This window comes from Haliotis asinina, chromosome 15 (assembly GCF_037392515.1).
Source record: "Haliotis asinina isolate JCU_RB_2024 chromosome 15, JCU_Hal_asi_v2, whole genome shotgun sequence".
Taxonomy (NCBI): Eukaryota; Metazoa; Mollusca; class Gastropoda; order Lepetellida; family Haliotidae; genus Haliotis; species Haliotis asinina.
The window spans coordinates 748109-769989 of NC_090294.1; the positions used below are offsets into that span (position 1 = coordinate 748109).

Consider the following 21881-nt stretch of genomic DNA (forward strand, 5'->3'; position numbering starts at 1 on the left):
TCTGTTTCCCTCCTAACAAAGGATAACCTGTCGTCACACACATGGTTTACTGGCGGGATGTGCGAGACGGACGATAAACCTCTGTAATGAACAGCGGACGAGTACTAACACAGACCTTTCATTTCACGCATGCGCACAAAGAAAGCATGATACAGTATGAGATTAGTGGTATTGTTGCGGAAAAAATTGTATCAGTTTTGGAAACATGTCCATGTTTATTTTTCCTGAATATAGCATATGGGCGGGTAGTTGACCACGTGGTCGTGTGTGCTGTAATACAGTGCATCATGATGTACAGGCTTGATGCTCATCTGAAACCGAGGAAGTGATTATTACTTTCTTTTGAGAGTACAATATTTTACCTATAAGTTGAGTACAGGTAGGACGCCATCTCCTAGCCTGTGTTTATACTCGCTCGCCAGTACGACTGACCCCACCTGGGTGGTGTCTTCTGTTGACCGCTCTCCCTTCCACTGATACACACAGCCAAGAAACTACAGGACTTTATTTAATCATAAACTGCATGTTGTTTTGCACTATTAAAATCAGAGCCAAAGTTAAACTGTCTGTATATGAAGAGAGACAATATCACTGTAAATGTGGTAAAGTCATAAAGAAGGTTTTGTCATTTAAACATCATAACTGCATGGAAAATTAGTGATAATCGCCAAAAAAACCCCGCTTACTTTCATGAACGTCAAAGATAAAGAGTGAAAATAGTACTTTCCAAATGGCTGCGTCTAATTGAATTTTGTTTACGTAATACAAGCATGTCGAACCTTTCAGTGCCTGCTCCAGATAAGAATCACATTGCTGATTTACCTTCATCTAGTACCACAAAACTCCACATCAAAGACAAGCACATAACGCCAGTCAGCTGACTATACACTGCTAATAACAAAGTCGGAAATTTGGGGAATTTCGTCTTACATGTTTGCGACACTTGAGAAACCGTAAACGCGAAGCCAAGAAGAGCACTTGGTTTGGTGCAGTTTTGACAGTTCATTAAAGACAAGTAAGGAAAACAACGTGAATATCTCAAGAGTTCCGCTTGAACACTCATCAATGCTTCAACAACCATCAGTGTCACGTGTCTGAACCTGTTGTAAGATCAAGGGCCCCCCTTTATCTAATTTCATGCATGCTGAATGTAACTGATTCATTTGCTTTTGAAAACACGTGTTGGGGAAGAAAAGGTTTAGACGCGTTATATTCATTGTTTTGTTTTTACCATATCGACACATTATTTTCTGGCGTTGGCCTAATAGTTGTGTCATACTTGAAATGACAATAGGCTTTTCAAATGCAATAGTTGTGGTAATGTAGTTTTATATGTAGTATTTTAACATCTGTTCATGGGTGGAATGAAAACCCAGTATTAACATATTTCGAATCCGTTTCCCATTTCTAAACATATTCATGGTCATGTCTCTATCTTCTAGAACGCAACGGTACATTTATTTGCTAAACGTGTGTATTCAGCTATACGGGCACAAATTCCAAGCAACTCCACACATCGACATGCACCTTTATAAAGGTATCTACATACTGTGCACATATGTAACGCTGACGCCAGGTCGTAAAAGCTCCACACACAGCTTGTGTTCCTGAATGACCCTTTCGTTAAGGGCACTTCCATTAAGGATGCGAACAGAATGGCATTGCCATTCTTCCGATGTTAACCACCCAAGATTTATCATGCCCGTTTAACAAGGAATGACATCTACTGCTGTGGATCCAGCAATGCTCACATTCATCACGATGTTTCTAAATGGCACAGTGAACTTCCGGTGGGATCGATGCAGTTGACGACGTGAGCGCTGCACCATCTACCACCGTTTCCTGATCTGACGAGGATCAGATTGACCTGTGTGATCCAGGGAGTGCTGGTTCTACAACTACACACACTTAAAATGATCTGGTTTGCAGGTTTACAATGACATGGCTTACGGAAAGTTGTGAGTCTTCTACTGAGCCAATAATCACGGGTCTGAATCGCCCTATTACACAGTTGGTCTGGCAGAACCACACGCCATATCGGGCGTCATCAAACAGACATGTATTTCTGAGTTGTTGATTTCTTTTCCTTTACGTTCAAAGACCGTGATATGGTACAGGGAGGAGATACACCAATATTCAAATCAAAATAACAAATATTGTTCAAATAAAACATATAGCCTTATTGTCGTAACAGAATATACTGTCTCTTTGAATACTTCTTAACTTATATCTGACCATATCAAACAGTACTAATTGGACAAAACTGACAGCTGAACAAAATATCTAGCCTAACAGTACTGACTGGACGAACCTGATAGCTGAACATAATATCTAGCCTAACAGTACTGTCTGGACGAACCTGGTAGCTGAACATAATATCTAGTCTAACAGGAGTGACTGGACGAACCTGATAGCTGAACAAAATATCTAGTCTAACAGTACTGACTGGACGAACCTGATAGCTGAATAAAATATCTAGTCTAACAGTACTGTCTGGACGAACCTGATAGCTGAACAAAATATCTAGTCTAACAGTAGTTACTGAACGCAGTTAAAGGGCATGTATGGGAGTTTGTCCTCATGGCCTAGTGCAAGTATTCTGAAGCAAAGGGAGCACTGCAATACCAATACCTAACTCTGGGACATATTTACTGGTGTGAAGTAATCGTCTTCTAAATTAGATAAGTGGAAATCAAAACCTTCTCATAACAGCTCAAAACAAAAACAAAGGACAAAAACAACAACAAAAAAAACAAAAAAAACCAAAAAAAAAAAAACCCCAAAAACAAAACAAAAACAAAACAAAACAAAACAAAAACTAAAAAACCCAAAAAAACCAGACGATTTCAGATGAAAGCGCTGTCAAAGGGCGGTAATCTCAAACCGTTCTCCAGTTATAGCCGGTGGCCTGGAGCTTATGTCAGTCTACCATCCACGTTCCCTGGTTTGGCTAATGGTGATGTGTGTATATGAAGCAACGCCTACAAACTTCCACACGATCCCCGATCATAGTGTCCAAGTACACCCGCCTGAGGAGCAACCTTCAGTAATGATCTCTAGAGAGGGTTCTCAACCACTTCCTCAGGGGCCTGGCGCTAATGTGTGTATATTCTTAACAGTGAGTAGTAAACACCATCGAAACAAGTAAATGCATTGCTCTAGAGTTTCTGCTGTCGCTATTGTACATTATATTCTTAGCGATTCAACCAGGTGAATTTACAATTGTCTAGGAACTTGGGATCGGCCCAGACGAAAATGACTCAAAGTCGGTATAAAGATTCTAAAATAGCGCCATTACGCTAATCGGGTACTGCTCCCTTAGAATCTGCAACTGATATGTGACAAGTCAAACAGATAAGTGGAGCATGTTTGTTTCAAAGTGTGAATGGTTGAAACAGGAGATGGGACACACGGTGACGTACACAAGTATACTCATGGAATATAATAAGAGAACATGTACAGAGGAACTCATTATGATGCCATCCCTGGTTTATGCCAGGAAATGAAGTGATTTCAGATATACCACAGTCTCCTCGGGTTAACTGGTAAACGCTGTAGTGCCACAAGCAATCATTTTTCATAATACACCGCTCTGTTATGTTCCATTATTTGATTTCATAAGTATAGTTAGGTCGTAGTTATCCCTTGGAACTGACGACATTACAGCAGCGAAACAATCTGTGTACGTCTATGACGTCATAGACACGATACCGAGTGGCGACGGAACTCGCCATGGGTGACACTACTTCGTTGAAGCAGCCTGCCCTAGAAGACCGTCTTGCCATTCAACTGCTTAGCAAGCGTTCATGTCACCCACGATGACGACGTTGTGTCCGCGGTTTAGTGTCCGAGAACATCACCCCAGACTTGTAGTTGTCGCAACTTCAACATGGCCACGTGCAACAAGGTGCATTGACCACACACACGCCATTTATCAAACAGAGTCAGTATTTTGACCAGAAACGGTAATGTCAGCTGCAATATGTTGGCTATTCCACGTCTTGGACACATTACACAAAGAAAGACACACCACAGATATGATTCAGTTGTCTGGGAAAGGTTACACAGCCATCAGACAGTTTGGCCTTCCTTAGTAAGTGACTTGGTCGAACGGTTCAGCCCTGGGTTAGTCATTGCTGCTTCTCCCCACTCTGGCCATTCTGAAAATAGCAAGGTTACAATTTGTGAGTATGTTTAATGTCAATGTTAGAAAGCTGTAGTCAATGAATAGTCAATGTAGTTACCCCTGCTTTGTAACGGTACTCACCACCAACAAGACATATCAGTACATCAGGACGCTAGCAACACATTCACAATAAGCTCATGCACGCATATCGTACACCGTCGTGATGCATACTCGTACATGCAATACAACCAAACATGAAGTGGGTAAAAGTACAGTATACTTTACATATTACATTTATCACTACTCGACCTTTCCGTGACATGATTCTGCTTGTTCCGGAATGACACGAGTGTTTACGAGCACACACGATGGATGCCAGTGGAATGCTTCCCGAAATACTGCGGCAATCTGTGTTACTTTAGTAAGATGTTCACCACAGAAGTAAGATCTAGTGGCAATGATTACAAATGCTGCTCTAAAGGAACAGGTTAAAATGCTGATATCAGATCAGAAACCACACTGATTAAGATACTCCACATGTGGCCGGTCATTGGTGGGGCGAATCTTTGTTTTGTTTCTGTGGGACTGATGGTCCCTGGAAAACAAGGGCAGTACTTCTGTGAGCTCCTATCCTGAGAGACACAGGGACCTGAGAGACATAGGGATCTGGGGACCGACTCTGTCCGCTACATCCACTTCTGTATCATACATTGACCACGTGTGTCCACTCACAACCGGCTGACCATTAAGTATTCAGTGGACTACGCTGAAGGCTAACAAAGACGACGGCAAAGAAATACTGACAAGGCTGCGCCGTAATGAATTACTAAAACCAGCCATTGACCATGTGTCAAATCACTGAGATGATTCTTTCCCCCAAATAAAGGGTGAAAACACTGAAACTATCCTGTCTATGGAAGGTTACTGAGGGGCAGGTCGCCGCAGGGTTGGTGAGAAAGAAGTCTCTTCATGGCAGACATGAATGTTTAAACATGGCCTCGCTTAAGGTCTGGACACACTATGAAGCCAATTAGTGTTGGTTACTTTCCTTCTGTTCCCTGGGATCAGCCAATCGCTTGTATAGTTATTAATATTTACTCTCTGTATCAGATACTCACCGTAATGGAACACAAGAGACACTGAGCTTCATTACCAATATTACAATGCTGATTAGCGGCTGTGACTGACTCGCTGTGGCACTCTAATGGAACGAATCCAGCCATGCATACTTTGGACAAAAATCTATATTGATATAAATCGTTTCCAAAAAGTTAAACGCTCAAAATCAGTAAGCGTAATGATAGTGTATCGCCATGATGCCTATCATTAAGAAACTAATGCTACAATTGATGACATTATGAATTCTGATTCATTCCTGCGTAATATATATGTTATGATGATTACTATTTAATTAATAAACATGATATCATGCTTCTTGTCGATAACAGGATCAAAGGATGCTTCATTACTGAGGAGGCCAATTAAAACAGAAAGTGATAAGATTCACTACTAATGGAGCTCCTGGAACTTCCTTGTTTCCCCCGAGAACAAAGCAACCTCTGGTCTGCCGTTCTCTTAACGCGTCCATCTCAACGATATTGTCTTAATCGTCAATAAAGCGCTGTTGATATTGGTCCAAGTGGAACTATGTCATCATTCATCAGTTTCCGTCTTCGATTCTCTCATTTCGGTCCAAACTTTCTAATTGTTTCTCGGAGTCTTGATCAGGACGCGAGATGCTCTCGGGATGAAATCCATTAATATTTCAGCAACTGTAGCAGTCAAGCAAATTACGGTTGATTACGAAAATCACTTTTACACCGTGGATGACAGAATGTGATGATACAAAGAGGCGTTGTCGGAAGGTTTAAAAGACGCTCAGACAAAATGTCACACAGAACGGAGATGACCTACTTAACGAGTTACTCGCAAGCACTGTCAGTGGATAAATGTTTGCAGATGAAGTTTAAGTGAGTGAATGGGTTTGTTTTAACGCCGCTTTGAACAGTATCGGTAGTGACCAGTAAACACTGTCAACATATGGAGGTGTGCCATATCTATATGATAGAGCGTGTTTACTTTAGCGAGCTAGTCGTCCTGCACACCTTGAAAAAACGTGTGATTAAATAAACACAATTGTTGAACTGCAATTCCCTGTCTTCGAGAGACAGCATAACCGTTCTAATTAGTATTTCCGATATGAAAGTAATGATAGGCCCAACATTGCATAGTTCGGGTGTTTCCCACTCAGAAAATACCACCCAAAAATCATAACTGGTCTTGAACCCTGAAGACGAAGCTACTCTGTATATCTAGTGATATCACCTTCTTCTTCTCACCAAACCTTTGTCCACACGTGTTCGAATGATAATACAAAACCTGGATCAGAACCTACGGATCTGGTGGCTTAGGGACATAACCATGCATGGACAGTAAACCACTCACTTCACAACAAACGGCCAGGAGTTCCGAGGACCATGGCATTTCTCTTTAAGATTTAACTTTGACAAAAGTTTCCCATGGCGCAGGGCAGCAATGATCGTAGACAGATAACATATTAGACGCGCTCACCTTGTCTACATGTGACTACCACATTAATCCCGACCAGTCTAACACATACAGATTATCCTAAACATGGCCACACTCACTCCAGGGGCTGGAGAATCAATTAAATATGAGACCTGGGAACTCTCTACGTCTTTTTGTAAGAGGTCGTTTAACTAAACGGCTCCTGATAAAAGTGACAAAGGTCTCCTTGGCGATCTTCTCGAGGTGGAGAGTGTCTACGTTTGTTATCTGTTCAATTAAGCGCTGACGTGTAGAACCAACGATCGATGCCTTATGTAGATACGCACACAGGCATGGTGTTAACTTTAACTATTCTGTAGCATACGTCCAGTTAATGTCGTCATAGTGACTTCGATTACAGTAGATGTCGTCATTGCCTACCAAAGATGGGAATTTTGTGATGTCTTTTTTGTTTGAGACAGTGGTTTTCTTTTCCACAGACTGCACCGTTACTCTGCATTCTTTCTGAACTCTCAACTTGACAGTAGTCAGAAGGGTGCATGACACATGTTTGGAGAAATGGTTTTTATGGTGTTGTTAATTAGTATTAGTATCAGTACTGTTGTGAGGGTGTACGATTATTGCTTTTGTTGGGGTGTTTGATTAGTATTACTGGGGAGGTACTAGGCCAGTACTACTGAACGGGTGTTTTATTAGAAACTCTGTATATGGGTAATGTGCTCGCAGACGAAGGACAAAGATCATGACGAACTGTGACGCGACTCATTCATATTGCGCCTGATATGACCCTAGTCTTCTCGTGGCGTTCAGTAAGGGACACAACTCCGCACAGCGAAGTGCGCTGCATCTGATTACACGCGAAGCCGTGTTTCTGCAGAGAAGCCTTGCATTAAGCTATTGGTTGGTATCCCATGTAAAACTCAGGGGGAAACACAAAGAAAACATTTTGTGGGGAAAAATATTAGTTTTATAACATTGTTATGCATACGTGTCTCGAAGCAGCTCAATGTCAGCTGAATATGTTAGACAGTACCCTAAACGACAACGCCCAAGAGAACTAAGAGCCTCAACGCCTGTAGATTAAAGCGCCGAATCGGGCGAACACCAACGCCCTCAGAGACAAGAGGACTGAATCAGATTCTTTGAGCCGGGTTAGCCATAGAATTACTTTCCTTTCGGACGTGTCTCCCCTTTCCTAATAGGGCGTATCAAATTAAAATCTGTTGATTTGTCTAATCTTTACTCGAGTTATGTATTCCAGACGATTGTGCTTCAAATTCATCCAATCCATGGGGACCATATCAACAAAACAAATTTATTTCATGACAGTTTTGAATGAGATGAAATCGTCTTTCTTCGACATCAACAGATGGGGCTGGTTTAAGTCTTTCCCTGTGTAGTCGGAACGCTGCTTTCGTTCCCTGGAGTGTTGGTTTGCTTAAGTGAATCAAGTGTTTTAAAGCTCTTTTATTATCAGTCAATCTGTGCCATTGCGAATCAGCTACAAAGCGTGGTGTTTTCAAAACAGGTCACGACTAAATTACTCGGTCTGGGTTGGTGTTATAATCAAACAAATGAGCAAAACATCCCTTGATGTTCAGAATTATTCAATCAATATATTCAAGTGAGTTTCAAAGGGCATCAACGGGCATAAATACGCTTCTCTGTGGCGCGCTGTTTGAGATATGAATCACGCCTTTTCTTAGTTTAAAATGATTTCAGAGAAACTGGTTTTTCGGTTAATTAGAAGCAAGACGTTTATTACTGCAGTCTGTTCTGAGGCAGAATACACAGCAGAATACACAGAACGGGATTCGGCACAAATCGATTCACATGTGTCATTGTAAGTTAACAGATGACGGCAAGAGTTTGTTCTGGCATCTATGGCGTGGTCGTGTCAAGTATGTTGTCTAACTAACCCCTTTCTAATGCCTAACGTGATCATTGATTGAAGCTTTTTGTGAAGCCTTCGCATATATCAATCACAAGTCAACTTCTACCAGGAGTAAGATTGTTAATTTCAACAGTTTCGTAACTTTCAACACAAGTCACCTCCATCTGTGAAGAAAACCCGGAGCCGTGCGATGTCTACAACATTCTTTGACGAGCGTGAGAGGCCACCGTGTCATCTTAGTGGCTGAATATTCCATATAGGTGCTCATCACTTGCCAGTATGTCTGTTAAAACCTTTGTCGGAAACATTCTAGCAATTACCCCGTCCGTCTGCGCAAGAAGGCACCTAGTCCAGTTATGACAGCAAGTACACGGTATCCAGGAATACTCAACACCTGGCTAGTAAAGCCGATACCACGTTGTGCTGGAGTACCTAAGACTTAGTTAATAAAGCCAAGACTACGGTGTCCTGGAGTCCCTGACACCTAGTTAGAAAAAAACAATACTACGGTGTCCTGGAATCCCTGACACCTAGTTAGAAAAAAACAATACTACGGTGTCCTGGAGTCCAATGATTAATGAAGGCAACATCACGGTATCCGGGAGTCCCCTAGTTATTGAAGTCAAGATTCTAACTGATTTCCATGACGGCCTTATTTGTGACGGTTATTTGAATACGTAAGTCCATATCAGATGTTTGACAATTCGTCTGGTTATGCTTGCGCTGGATCATGACTTCTGTTGCAGCTGTATTAACACAAACAAATACATGAACATTTACACATTACGGGTATCACAAAACATCAACAGCAGGCAGTACTGGCGGAGTTCGTGTGTGACTATACCCCTAGTACACCGATCGACGTTTACACATTACGGGTATCACAAAACATCAACAGCAGGCAGTACTGGCGGAGTTCGTGTGTGACTATACCCCTAGTACACCGATCGACGTTTACACATTACGGGTATCACAAAACATCAACAGCAGGCAGTACTGGCGGAGTTCGTGTGTGACTATACCCCTAGTACACCGATCGACGTTTACACATTACGGGTATCACAAAACATCAACAGCAGGCAGTACTGGCGGAGTTCGTGTGTGACTATACCCCTAGTACACCGATCGACGTCTACACATTACGGGTATCACAAAACATCAACAGCAGGCAGTACTGGCGGAGTTCGTGTGTGACTATAACCCTAGTACAGCGATCGACGTTTACACATTACGGGTATCACAAAACATCAACAGCAGGCAGTACTGGCGGAGTTCGTGTGTGACTATACCCCTAGTACACCGATCGACGTTTACACATTACGGGTATCACAAAACATCAACAGCAGGCAGTACTGGCGGAGTTCGTGTGTGACTATACCCCTAGTACACCGATCGACGTTTACACATTACGGGTATCACAAAACATCAACAGCAGGCAGTACTGGCGGAGTTCGTGTGTGACTATACCCCTAGTACACCGATCGACGTTTACACATTACGGGTATCACAAAACATCAACAGCAGGCAGTACTGGCGGAGTTCGTGTGTGACTATACCCCTAGTACACCGATCGACGTTTACACATTACGGGTATCACAAAACATCAACAGCAGGCAGTACTGGCGGAGTTCGTGTGTGACTATACCCCTAGTACACCGATCGACGTTTACACATTACGGGTATCACAAAACATCAACAGCAGGCAGTACTGGCGGAGTTCGTGTGTGACTATACCCCTAGTACACCGATCGACGTTTACACATTACGGGTATCACAAAACATCAACAGCAGGCAGTACTGGCGGAGTTCGTGTGTGACTATACCCCTAGTACACCGATCGACGTTTACACATTACAGGTGTCACAAAACATCAACAGCAGGCAGTACTGGCGGAGTTCGTGTGTGACTATAACCCTAGTACACCGATCGACGTTTACACATTACAGGCATCAGCAAGCACCGACATCAGGCAGTACTGGCGGAGTTCGTGTGTGACTATACCCCTAGTACAGCGATCGACGTTTACACATTACGGGTATCACAAAACATCAACAGCAGGCAGTACTGGCGGAGTTCGTGTGTGACTATACCCCTAGTACACCGATCGACGTTTACACATTACAGGCATCAGAAAGCACCGACATCAGGCAGTACTGGCGGAGTTCGTGTGTGACTATACCCCTAGTACACCGATCGACGTTTACACATTACGGGTATCACAAAACATCAACAGCAGGCAGTACTGGCGGAGTTCGTGTGTGACTATACCCCTAGTACACCGATCGACGTTTACACATTACGGGTATCACAAAACATCAACAGCAGGCAGTACTGGCGGAGTTCGTGTGTGACTATACCCCTAGTACACCGATCGACGTTTACACATTACGGGTATCACAAAACATCAACAGCAGGCAGTACTGGCGGAGTTCGTGTGTGACTATACCCCTAGTACAGCGATCGACGTTTACACATTACGGGTATCACAAAACATCAACAGCAGGCAGTACTGGCGGAGTTCGTGTGTGACTATACCCCTAGTACAGCGATCGACGTTTACACATTACGGGTATCACAAAACATCAACAGCAGGCAGTACTGGCGGAGTTCGTGTGTGACTATACCCCCAGTACACCGATCGACGTTTACACATTACAGGTGTCACAAAACATCAACAGCAGGCAGTACTGGCGGAGTTCGAGTGTGACTATAACCCTAGTACACCGATCGACGTTTACACATTACAGGCATCAGAAAGCACCGACATCAGGCAGTACTGGCGGAGTTCGTGTGTGACTATACCCCTAGTACACCGATCGACGTTTACACATTACGGGTATCACAAAACATCAACAGCAGGCAGTACTGGCGGAGTTCGTGTGTGACTATACCCCTAGTACATCGATCGACGTTTACACATTACAGGTGTCACAAAACATCAACAGCAGGCAGTACTGGTTCAGTTCGTGTGTGACTATAACCCTAGTACATCGATCGACGTTTACACATTACGGGTGTCACAAAACACCAACAGCAAGCAGTACTGGCGGAGTTCGTGTGTGACTATACCCCTAGTACACCGATCGACGTTTACACATTACAGGTGTCACAAAACATCAACAGCAGGCAGTACTGGCGGAGTTCGTGTGTGACTATAACCCCTAGTACACCGATCGACGTTTACACATTACAGGTGTCACAAAACATCAACAGCAAGCAGTACTGGCGGAGTTCGTGTGTGACTATACCCCTAGTACAGCGATCGACGTTTACACATTACAGGTGTCACAAAACATCAACAGCAGGCAGTACTGGCGGAGTTCGTGTGTGACTATACCCCTAGTACACCGATCGACGTTTACACATTACAGGTGTCACAAAACATCAACAGCAGGCAGTACTGGCGGAGTTCGTGTGTGACTATACCCGTAGTACAGCGATCGACGTTTACACATTACAGGTGTCACAAAACATCAACAGCAGGCAGTACTGGCGGAGTTCGTGTGTGACTATACCCCTAGTACACCGATCGACGTTTACACATTACGGGTATCACAAAACATCAACAGCAGGCAGTACTGGCGGAGTTCGTGTGTGACTATACCCCTAGTACAGCGATCGACGTTTACACATTACGGGTATCACAAAACATCAACAGCAGGCAGTACTGGCGGAGTTCGTGTGTGACTATACCCCTAGTACAGCGATCGACGTTTACACATTACGGGTATCACAAAACATCAACAGCAGGCAGTACTGGCGGAGTTCGTGTGTGACTATACCCCTAGTACACCGATCGACGTTTACACATTACAGGTGTCACAAAACATCAACAGCAGGCAGTACTGGCGGAGTTCGAGTGTGACTATAACCCTAGTACACCGATCGACGTTTACACATTACAGGCATCAGAAAGCACCGACATCAGGCAGTACTGGCGGAGTTCGTGTGTGACTATACCCCTAGTACACCGATCGACGTTTACACATTATGGGTATCACAAAACATCAACAGCAGGCAGTACTGGCGGAGTTCGTGTGTGACTATACCCCTAGTACATCGATCGACGTTTACACATTACAGGTGTCACAAAACATCAACAGCAGGCACTACTGGTTCAGTTCGTGTGTGACTATAACCCTAGTACATCGATCGACGTTTACACATTACGGGTGTCACAAAGCACCAACAGCAAGCAGTACTGGCGGAGTTCGTGTGTGACTATACCCCTAGTACACCGATCGACGTTTACACATTACAGGTGTCACAAAACATCAACAGCAGGCAGTACTGGCGGAGTTCGTGTGTGACTATAACCCTAGTACACCGATCGACGTTTACACATTACAGGTGTCACAAAACATCAACAGCAAGCAGTACTGGCGGAGTTCGTGTGTGACTATACCCCTAGTACAGCGATCGACGTTTACACATTACAGGTGTCACAAAACATCAACAGCAGGCAGTACTGGCGGAGTTCGTGTGTGACTATACCCCTAGTACACCGATCGACGTTTACACATTACAGGTGTCACAAAACATCAACAGCAGGCAGTACTGGCGGAGTTCGTGTGTGACTATACCCCTAGTACAGCGATCGACGTTTACACATTACAGGTGTCACAAAACATCAACAGCAGGCAGTACTGGCGGAGTTCGTGTGTGACTATACCCCTAGTACACCGATCGACGTTTACACATTACAGGTGTCACAAAACATCAACAGCAGGCAGTACTGGCGGAGTTCGAGTGTGACTATAACCCTAGTACACCGATCGACGTTTACACATTACAGGCATCAGAAAGCACCGACATCAGGCAGTACTGGCGGAGTTCGTGTGTGACTATACCCCTAGTACACCGATCGACGTTTACACATTACGGGTATCACAAAACATCAACAGCAGGCAGTACTGGCGGAGTTCGTGTGTGACTATACCCCTAGTACATCGATCGACGTTTACACATTACAGGTGTCACAAAACATCAACAGCAGGCAGTACTGGTTCAGTTCGTGTGTGACTATAACCCTAGTACATCGATCGACGTTTACACATTACGGGTGTCACAAAACACCAACAGCAAGCAGTACTGGCGGAGTTCGTGTGTGACTATACCCCTAGTACACCGATCGACGTTTACACATTACAGGTGTCACAAAACATCAACAGCAGGCAGTACTGGCGGAGTTCGTGTGTGACTATAACCCTAGTACACCGATCGACGTTTACACATTACAGGTGTCACAAAACATCAACAGCAAGCAGTACTGGCGGAGTTCGTGTGTGACTATACCCCTAGTACAGCGATCGACGTTTACACATTACAGGTGTCACAAAACATCAACAGCAGGCAGTACTGGCGGAGTTCGTGTGTGACTATACCCCTAGTACACCGATCGACGTTTACACATTACGGGTATCACAAAACATCAACAGCAGGCAGTACTGGCGGAGTTCGTGTGTGACTATACCCCTAGTACACCGATCGACGTTTACACATTACGGGTATCACAAAACATCAACAGCAGGCAGTACTGGCGGAGTTCGTGTGTGACTATACCCCTAGTACACCGATCGACGTTTACACATTACGGGTATCACAAAACATCAACAGCAGGCAGTACTGGCGGAGTTCGTGTGTGACTATACCCCTAGTACACCGATCGACGTTTACACATTACAGGTGTCACAAAACATCAACAGCAGGCAGTACTGGCGGAGTTCGTGTGTGACTATAACCCTAGTACACCGATCGACGTTTACACATTACAGGGATCAGCAAGCACCGACATCAGGCAGTACTGGCGGAGTTCGTGTGTGACTATACCCCTAGTACAGCGATCGACGTTTACACATTACGGGTATCACAAAACATCAACAGCAGGCAGTACTGGCGGAGTTCGTGTGTGACTATACCCCTAGTACACCGATCGACGTTTACACATTACAGGCATCAGAAAGCACCGACATCAGGCAGTACTGGCGGAGTTCGTGTGTGACTATACCCCTAGTACACCGATCGACGTTTACACATTACGGGTATCACAAAACATCAACAGCAGGCAGTACTGGCGGAGTTCGTGTGTGACTATACCCCTAGTACACCGATCGACGTTTACACATTACGGGTATCACAAAACATCAACAGCAGGCAGTACTGGCGGAGTTCGTGTGTGACTATACCCCTAGTACAGCGATCGACGTTTACACATTACGGGTATCACAAAACATCAACAGCAGGCAGTACTGGCGGAGTTCGTGTGTGACTATACCCCTAGTACAGCGATCGACGTTTACACATTACGGGTATCAGAAAACATCAACAGCAGGCAGTACTGGCGGAGTTCGTGTGTGACTATACCCCCAGTACACCGATCGACGTTTACACATTACAGGTGTCACAAAACATCAACAGCAGGCAGTACTGGCGGAGTTCGAGTGTGACTATAACCCTAGTACACCGATCGACGTTTACACATTACAGGCATCAGAAAGCACCGACATCAGGCAGTACTGGCGGAGTTCGTGTGTGACTATACCCCTAGTACACCGATCGACGTTTACACATTACGGGTATCACAAAACATCAACAGCAGGCAGTACTGGCGGAGTTCGTGTGTGACTATACCCCTAGTACATCGATCGACGTTTACACATTACAGGTGTCACAAAACATCAACAGCAGGCAGTACTGGTTCAGTTCGTGTGTGACTATAACCCTAGTACATCGATCGACGTTTACACATTACGGGTGTCACAAAACACCAACAGCAAGCAGTACTGGCGGAGTTCGTGTGTGACTATACCCCTAGTACACCGATCGACGTTTACACATTACAGGTGTCACAAAACATCAACAGCAGGCAGTACTGGCGGAGTTCGTGTGTGACTATAACCCCTAGTACACCGATCGACGTTTACACATTACAGGTGTCACAAAACATCAACAGCAAGCAGTACTGGCGGAGTTCGTGTGTGACTATACCCCTAGTACAGCGATCGACGTTTACACATTACAGGTGTCACAAAACATCAACAGCAGGCAGTACTGGCGGAGTTCGTGTGTGACTATACCCCTAGTACACCGATCGACGTTTACACATTACAGGTGTCACAAAACATCAACAGCAGGCAGTACTGGCGGAGTTCGTGTGTGACTATACCCCTAGTACAGCGATCGACGTTTACACATTACAGGTGTCACAAAACATCAACAGCAGGCAGTACTGGCGGAGTTCGTGTGTGACTATACCCCTAGTACACCGATCGACGTTTACACATTACGGGTATCACAAAACATCAACAGCAGGCAGTACTGGCGGAGTTCGTGTGTGACTATACCCCTAGTACACCGATCGACGTTTACACATTACGGGTATCACAAAACATCAACAGCAGGCAGTACTGGCGGAGTTCGTGTGTGACTATACCCCTAGTACAGCGATCGACGTTTACACATTACGGGTATCACAAAACATCAACAGCAGGCAGTACTGGCGGAGTTCGTGTGTGACTATACCCCTAGTACACCGATCGACGTTTACACATTACAGGTGTCACAAAACATCAACAGCAGGCAGTACTGGCGGAGTTCGAGTGTGACTATAACCCTAGTACACCGATCGACGTTTACACATTACAGGCATCAGAAAGCACCGACATCAGGCAGTACTGGCGGAGTTCGTGTGTGACTATACCCCTAGTACACCGATCGACGTTTACACATTACGGGTATCACAAAACATCAACAGCAGGCAGTACTGGCGGAGTTCGTGTGTGACTATACCCCTAGTACATCGATCGACGTTTACACATTACAGGTGTCACAAAACATCAACAGCAGGCAGTACTGGTTCAGTTCGTGTGTGACTATAACCCTAGTACATCGATCGACGTTTACACATTACGGGTGTCACAAAACACCAACAGCAAGCAGTACTGGCGGAGTTCGTGTGTGACTATACCCCTAGTACACCGATCGACGTTTACACATTACAGGTGTCACAAAACATCAACAGCAGGCAGTACTGGCGGAGTTCGTGTGTGACTATAACCCTAGTACACCGATCGACGTTTACACATTACAGGTGTCACAAAACATCAACAGCAAGCAGTACTGGCGGAGTTCGTGTGTGACTATACCCCTAGTACATCGATCGACGTTTACACATTACAGGTGTCACAAAACATCAACAGCAGGCAGTACTGGCGGAGTTCGTGTGTGACTATACCCCTAGTACACCGATCGACGTTTACACATTACAGGTGTCACAAAACATCAACAGCAGGCAGTACTGGCGGAGTTCGTGTGTGACTATACCCCTAGTACAGCGATCGACGTTTACACATTACAGGTGTCACAAAACATCAACAGCAGGCAGTACTGGCGGAGTTCGTGTGTGACTATACCCCTAGTACACCGATCGACGTTTACACATTACAGGTGTCACAAAACATCAACAGCAGGCAGTACTGGCGGAGTTCGAGTGTGACTATAACCCTAGTACACCGATCGACGTTTACACATTACAGGCATCAGAAAGCACCGACATCAGGCAGTACTGGCGGAGTTCGTGTGTGACTATACCCCTAGTACACCGATCGACGTTTACACATTACGGGTATCACAAAACATCAACAGCAGGCAGTACTGGCGGAGTTCGTGTGTGACTATACCCCTAGTACATCGATCGACGTTTACACATTACAGGTGTCAAAAAACATCAACAGCAGGCAGTACTGGTTCAGTTCGTGTGTGACTATAACCCTAGTACATCGATCGACGTTTACACATTACGGGTGTCACAAAACACCAACAGCAAGCAGTACTGGCGGAGTTCGTGTGTGACTATACCCCTAGTACACCGATCGACGTTTACACATTACAGGTGTCACAAAACATCAACAGCAGGCAGTACTGGCGGAGTTCGTGTGTGACTATAACCCTAGTACACCGATCGACGTTTACACATTACAGGTGTCACAAAACATCAACAGCAAGCAGTACTGGCGGAGTTCGTGTGTGACTATACCCCTAGTACAGCGATCGACGTTTACACATTACAGGTGTCACAAAACATCAACAGCAGGCAGTACTGGCGGAGTTCGTGTGTGACTATACCCCTAGTACACCGATCGACGTTTACACATTACAGGTGTCACAAAACATCAACAGCAGGCAGTACTGGCGGAGTTCGTGTGTGACTATACCCCTAGTACAGCGATCGACGTTTACACATTACAGGTGTCACAAAACATCAACAGCAGGCAGTACTGGCGGAGTTCGTGTGTGACTGTACCTGAACTACACTGGTTGACGTTAAGACATTTTTATCACTGCCCGTTTGAACATTACAGGCGTCATATAAAACTAATAGCGAAAAGTTCTGAAGCGATGTAGGGAGCGTTGCCCAGCATAAATAGCGAAAGACAATCTGAATGTCGTTATACGTTTCATCATGTTTAGTTTCAACCGAGAAAACACTAGGCAGGTACTTGCGTTACTTTGTGCTCATATTTCGTTACTTACAAGAACCATTGGCATGCAGTTCACTGACAACACTTATCTCTGCTTGCAAGTAAGGACTGGTGTTTTTACACTGAAGTGCACATTCATCATGGCGATACATGCCTTGTGAAACATCATAGGAAGCTTTCAACATACGTTTCAAATTCCTTTTAAAAGAATTTGTTTTTCGACGTTCTGTTTTCAGGAATGGTAAATTAACATGGATCTGTGCATCTGGTTTACGTGCATAGTCGGGGTTTTCACCACGGTTAATTTTCGCAAACATTTCTCTAGCCTGAAACGACTAGTAAATGGAGTGAGCGATAATTATTTAGTCTGTGTAAGAAAGCTGTTTGTGTAAGATAGAAGCCATGGCCAGACTGAAACACAGATGAAAAAGGCCAGCAAAGGCACAAAAACAGGGAATATCAAAGATTCCCTCCTACGATCAGCGGATCCTTACTCGGATAAGGTGTGTAATTTGACACGACCTACACAAATGTCAGGAAAAGATGACGTAGTCTCACATGACCAAGTGAGTGAGTGAACAAAAGATGGTTATTGTCGCATCTGGAGGTTTGAGATGAATTTTAACTTGCCGGTAAAATCTGATGAACATTTAAACGCTGGTATAACCGCCCAGCGGAATAGTGCCCTGGTTCCTCTATAGGCTGTCCCATAGTAAAGACGTAAGGTGATGGCAACCGTGGATTTGAAGGATTTGTACCTGGAAACGTGTTAGATGTAAGAGGTTCAACCCCACAGCCCTGCTTTCGACCTCCATTAAAGACCAGATATAGGACCACGGTGAATCAAAAATACCTTTTGAAGACTCTTTAAAACACGCATACACACATCAGTACTCCCCAAATCTCTCCCGATTCTCCCACCGTGGCCATGACTATCAGATCGTATCTAAAATTCCAACAAACAAATTTAATACTGAAAATACCACCAACTCCCACGCCGATATCTATGAGGACAATCCTTACATACTTGGCTGCATGTATTAGAACACATAGGTTTAAGATCAGCTGCAATAGGCCCCCATATCGCATGTTTAGTCTGCATGGTATTAATGTTTTCACGGGGTTGTGTTTACATCTCCCGGTGAGATCGGCTTGGTTGTGTGGAAGTAAGTGTTCTCAAGTCTCGTCTTGTTACATGCGATCAACCAGCTGTTGCGCGTCAAGCCATGACTTGCGTTTGAAGCCATCCGGCCATTTTGTAATCAACAGCTCACAAACATTCCTTAGTCGGTAACTTTATTTTCTTATCCTAATTGTGCAACTCTCTGTGTCTTCATGAGCTGTATCTGTTTCTGAAACTATCGCCTTTCGAAGGCTGTCTTGCCAGCTTCCAAAGAACCTAGAGAATGAGCGAGTGAGTTCGACTTGCTTGCTGGAACGAGAGGCAAGTCTGAAGACATGGTGTTCTTAAACTTTTACCATTTAAGCATAACGTACGGGCACAGTGCTGACAAATGAGAAAAAAACCCCACTGAGGTCAAACCAGGACTTGAACCCACCCTCCTTGGTTTGTGTCAGACACGGCACTCTACACACTGACCTGGGTACTGTTGTACACGGCGCTCTACACACTGACCTGGGTGCTGTTGTACACGGCACTCTTCACACTGACCAGGGTGCTGTTGTACACGGCACTCTACACACTGACCAGGGTGCTGTTGTACACGGCACTCTACACACTGACCAGGGTGCTGTTGTACACGGCACTCTACACACTGACCAGGGTTCTGTTGTACACGGCACTCTACACACTGACCAGGGTTCTGTTGTACGCGGCACTCTACACACTGACCAGGGTTCTGTTGTACACGGCACTCTACACACTGACCTGGGTGCTGTTGGCGTTGACGTGACCGTAACTCCCATACCTAGATAGTCTGAGTTAGTCCTAACGCCGAGGTGACCGTAACTCCCATACCTAGATAGTCTAAGGTAGTCTTAGCGCTGAGGTGACCGTAACTGCCATACCTACTTACACTAAGGTAGTCTTAGCGCCGAGGTGACCGTAACTGTCATACCTACTTACACTAAGGTAGTCTTAGCGCCGAGGTGACCGTAACCCCCATACTTACTTACACTAAGGTAGTCTTAGTGCCGAGGTGACCGTAACCCCCATACCTACTTACACTAAAGTAGTCTTAGTGCTGAGGTGACCGTAACTACCATACCTACTTACACTAAAGTAGTCTTAGCGCCGAGGTGACCGTAACTGCCATACGTACTTACACTAAGGTAGTCTTAGCGCCGAGGTGACCGTAACTGCCATACCTATTTACACTAAGGTAGTCTTAGCGCTGAGGCGACCGTAACTCCCATACCTACTTACACTAAGGTAGTCTTAGCGCCGAGGTGACCGTAACTGCCATACCTATTTACACTAAGGTAGTCTTAGCGCCGAGGTGACCGTAACCCCCATACCTAGATAGTCTAAGGTAGTCTTAGCGCTGAGGTGACCGTACCTCCCATACCTTCTTACACTAAGGTATTCTTAGCGCCGAGGTGACCGTAACTGCCATACCTACTTACACTAAGGTAGTCTTAGCGCCGAGGTGACCGTAACTGCCATACCTACTTACACTAAGGTAGTCTTAGCGCTGAGGTGACCGTACCTCCCATACCTTCTTACACTAAGGTAGTCTTAGCGCCGAGGTGACCGTAACTGCCATACCTACTTACACTAAGGTAGTCTTAGCGCCGAGGTGACCGTAACTGCCATACCTACTTACACTAAGGTAGTCTTAGCGCCCAGGTGACCGTAACTCCCATACCTACTTACACTAAGGTAGTCTTAGCGCTGAGGTGACCGTACCTCCCATACCTACTTACACTAAGGTATTCTTAGCGCCGAGGTGACCATAACTGCCATACCTACTTACACTAAGGTAGTCTTAGCGCCGAGGTGACCGTAACTGCCATACCTACTTACACTAAGGTAGTCTTAGCGCTGAGGTGACCGTACCTCCCATACCTTCTTACACTAAGGTATTCTTAGCGCCGAGGTGACCGTAACTGCCATACCTACTTACACTAAGGTAGTCTTAGCGCCGAGGTGACCGTAACTGCCATACCTACTTACACTAAGGTAGTCTTAGCGCCCAGGTGACCGTAACTGCCATACCTACTTACACTAAGGTAGTCTTAGCGCCCAGGTGACCGTAACTGCCATACCTACTTACACTAAGGTAGTCTTAGCGCCGAGGTGACCGTAACTGCCATACCTACTTACACTAAGGTAGTGTTAGCGCCGAGGTGACTGTAACTCCCATACCTACTTACACTAAGGTAGTCTTAGCGCCGAGGTGACCGTAACTTCCATACCTACTTACACTAAGGTAGTCTTAGCGCCGAGGTGACCGTAACTCCCATACCTACTTACACTAAGGTAGTCTTAGCGCCGAGGTGACCGTAACTGCCATACCTATTTACAGTAAGGTAGTCTTAGCGCCGAGGTGACTGTAACTCCCATACCTACTTACACTAAGGTAGTCTTAGCGCCGAGGTGACCGTAACTGCCATACCTATTTACACTAAGGTAGTCTTAGCGCCCAGGTGACCGTAAATGCCATACCTACTTACACTAAGGTAGTCTTAGCGCCGAGGTGACCGTAACTGCCATACCTACTTACACTAAGGTAGTCTTAGCGCCGAGGTGACCGTAACTGCCATACCTATTTACAGTAAGGTGGTCTTAGCGCCGAGGTGACCGTAACTCCCATACCTACTTACACTAAGGTAGTCTTAGCGCCGAGGTGACCGTAACTGCCATACCTACTTACACTAAGGTAGTCCTAGC

At 45.1% G+C, this 21881-nt stretch overlaps 1 protein-coding gene across 1 annotated transcript in view; it reads right to left on the minus strand.

Annotated features, from left to right (window-relative positions):
• Positions 1-4106: 4106 nt before the first annotated feature.
• LOC137266382 (uncharacterized) overlaps positions 4107-21881 on the minus strand; it is an 83279-nt gene continuing 65504 nt past the window's right edge. The window contains exon 3 of the mRNA XM_067801880.1: positions 4107-4160. Within this exon, the coding sequence (XP_067657981.1) occupies positions 4131-4160 (30 nt within the window). The 3' untranslated portion in view covers positions 4107-4130. The remainder of the gene's footprint in view (positions 4161-21881) is intronic.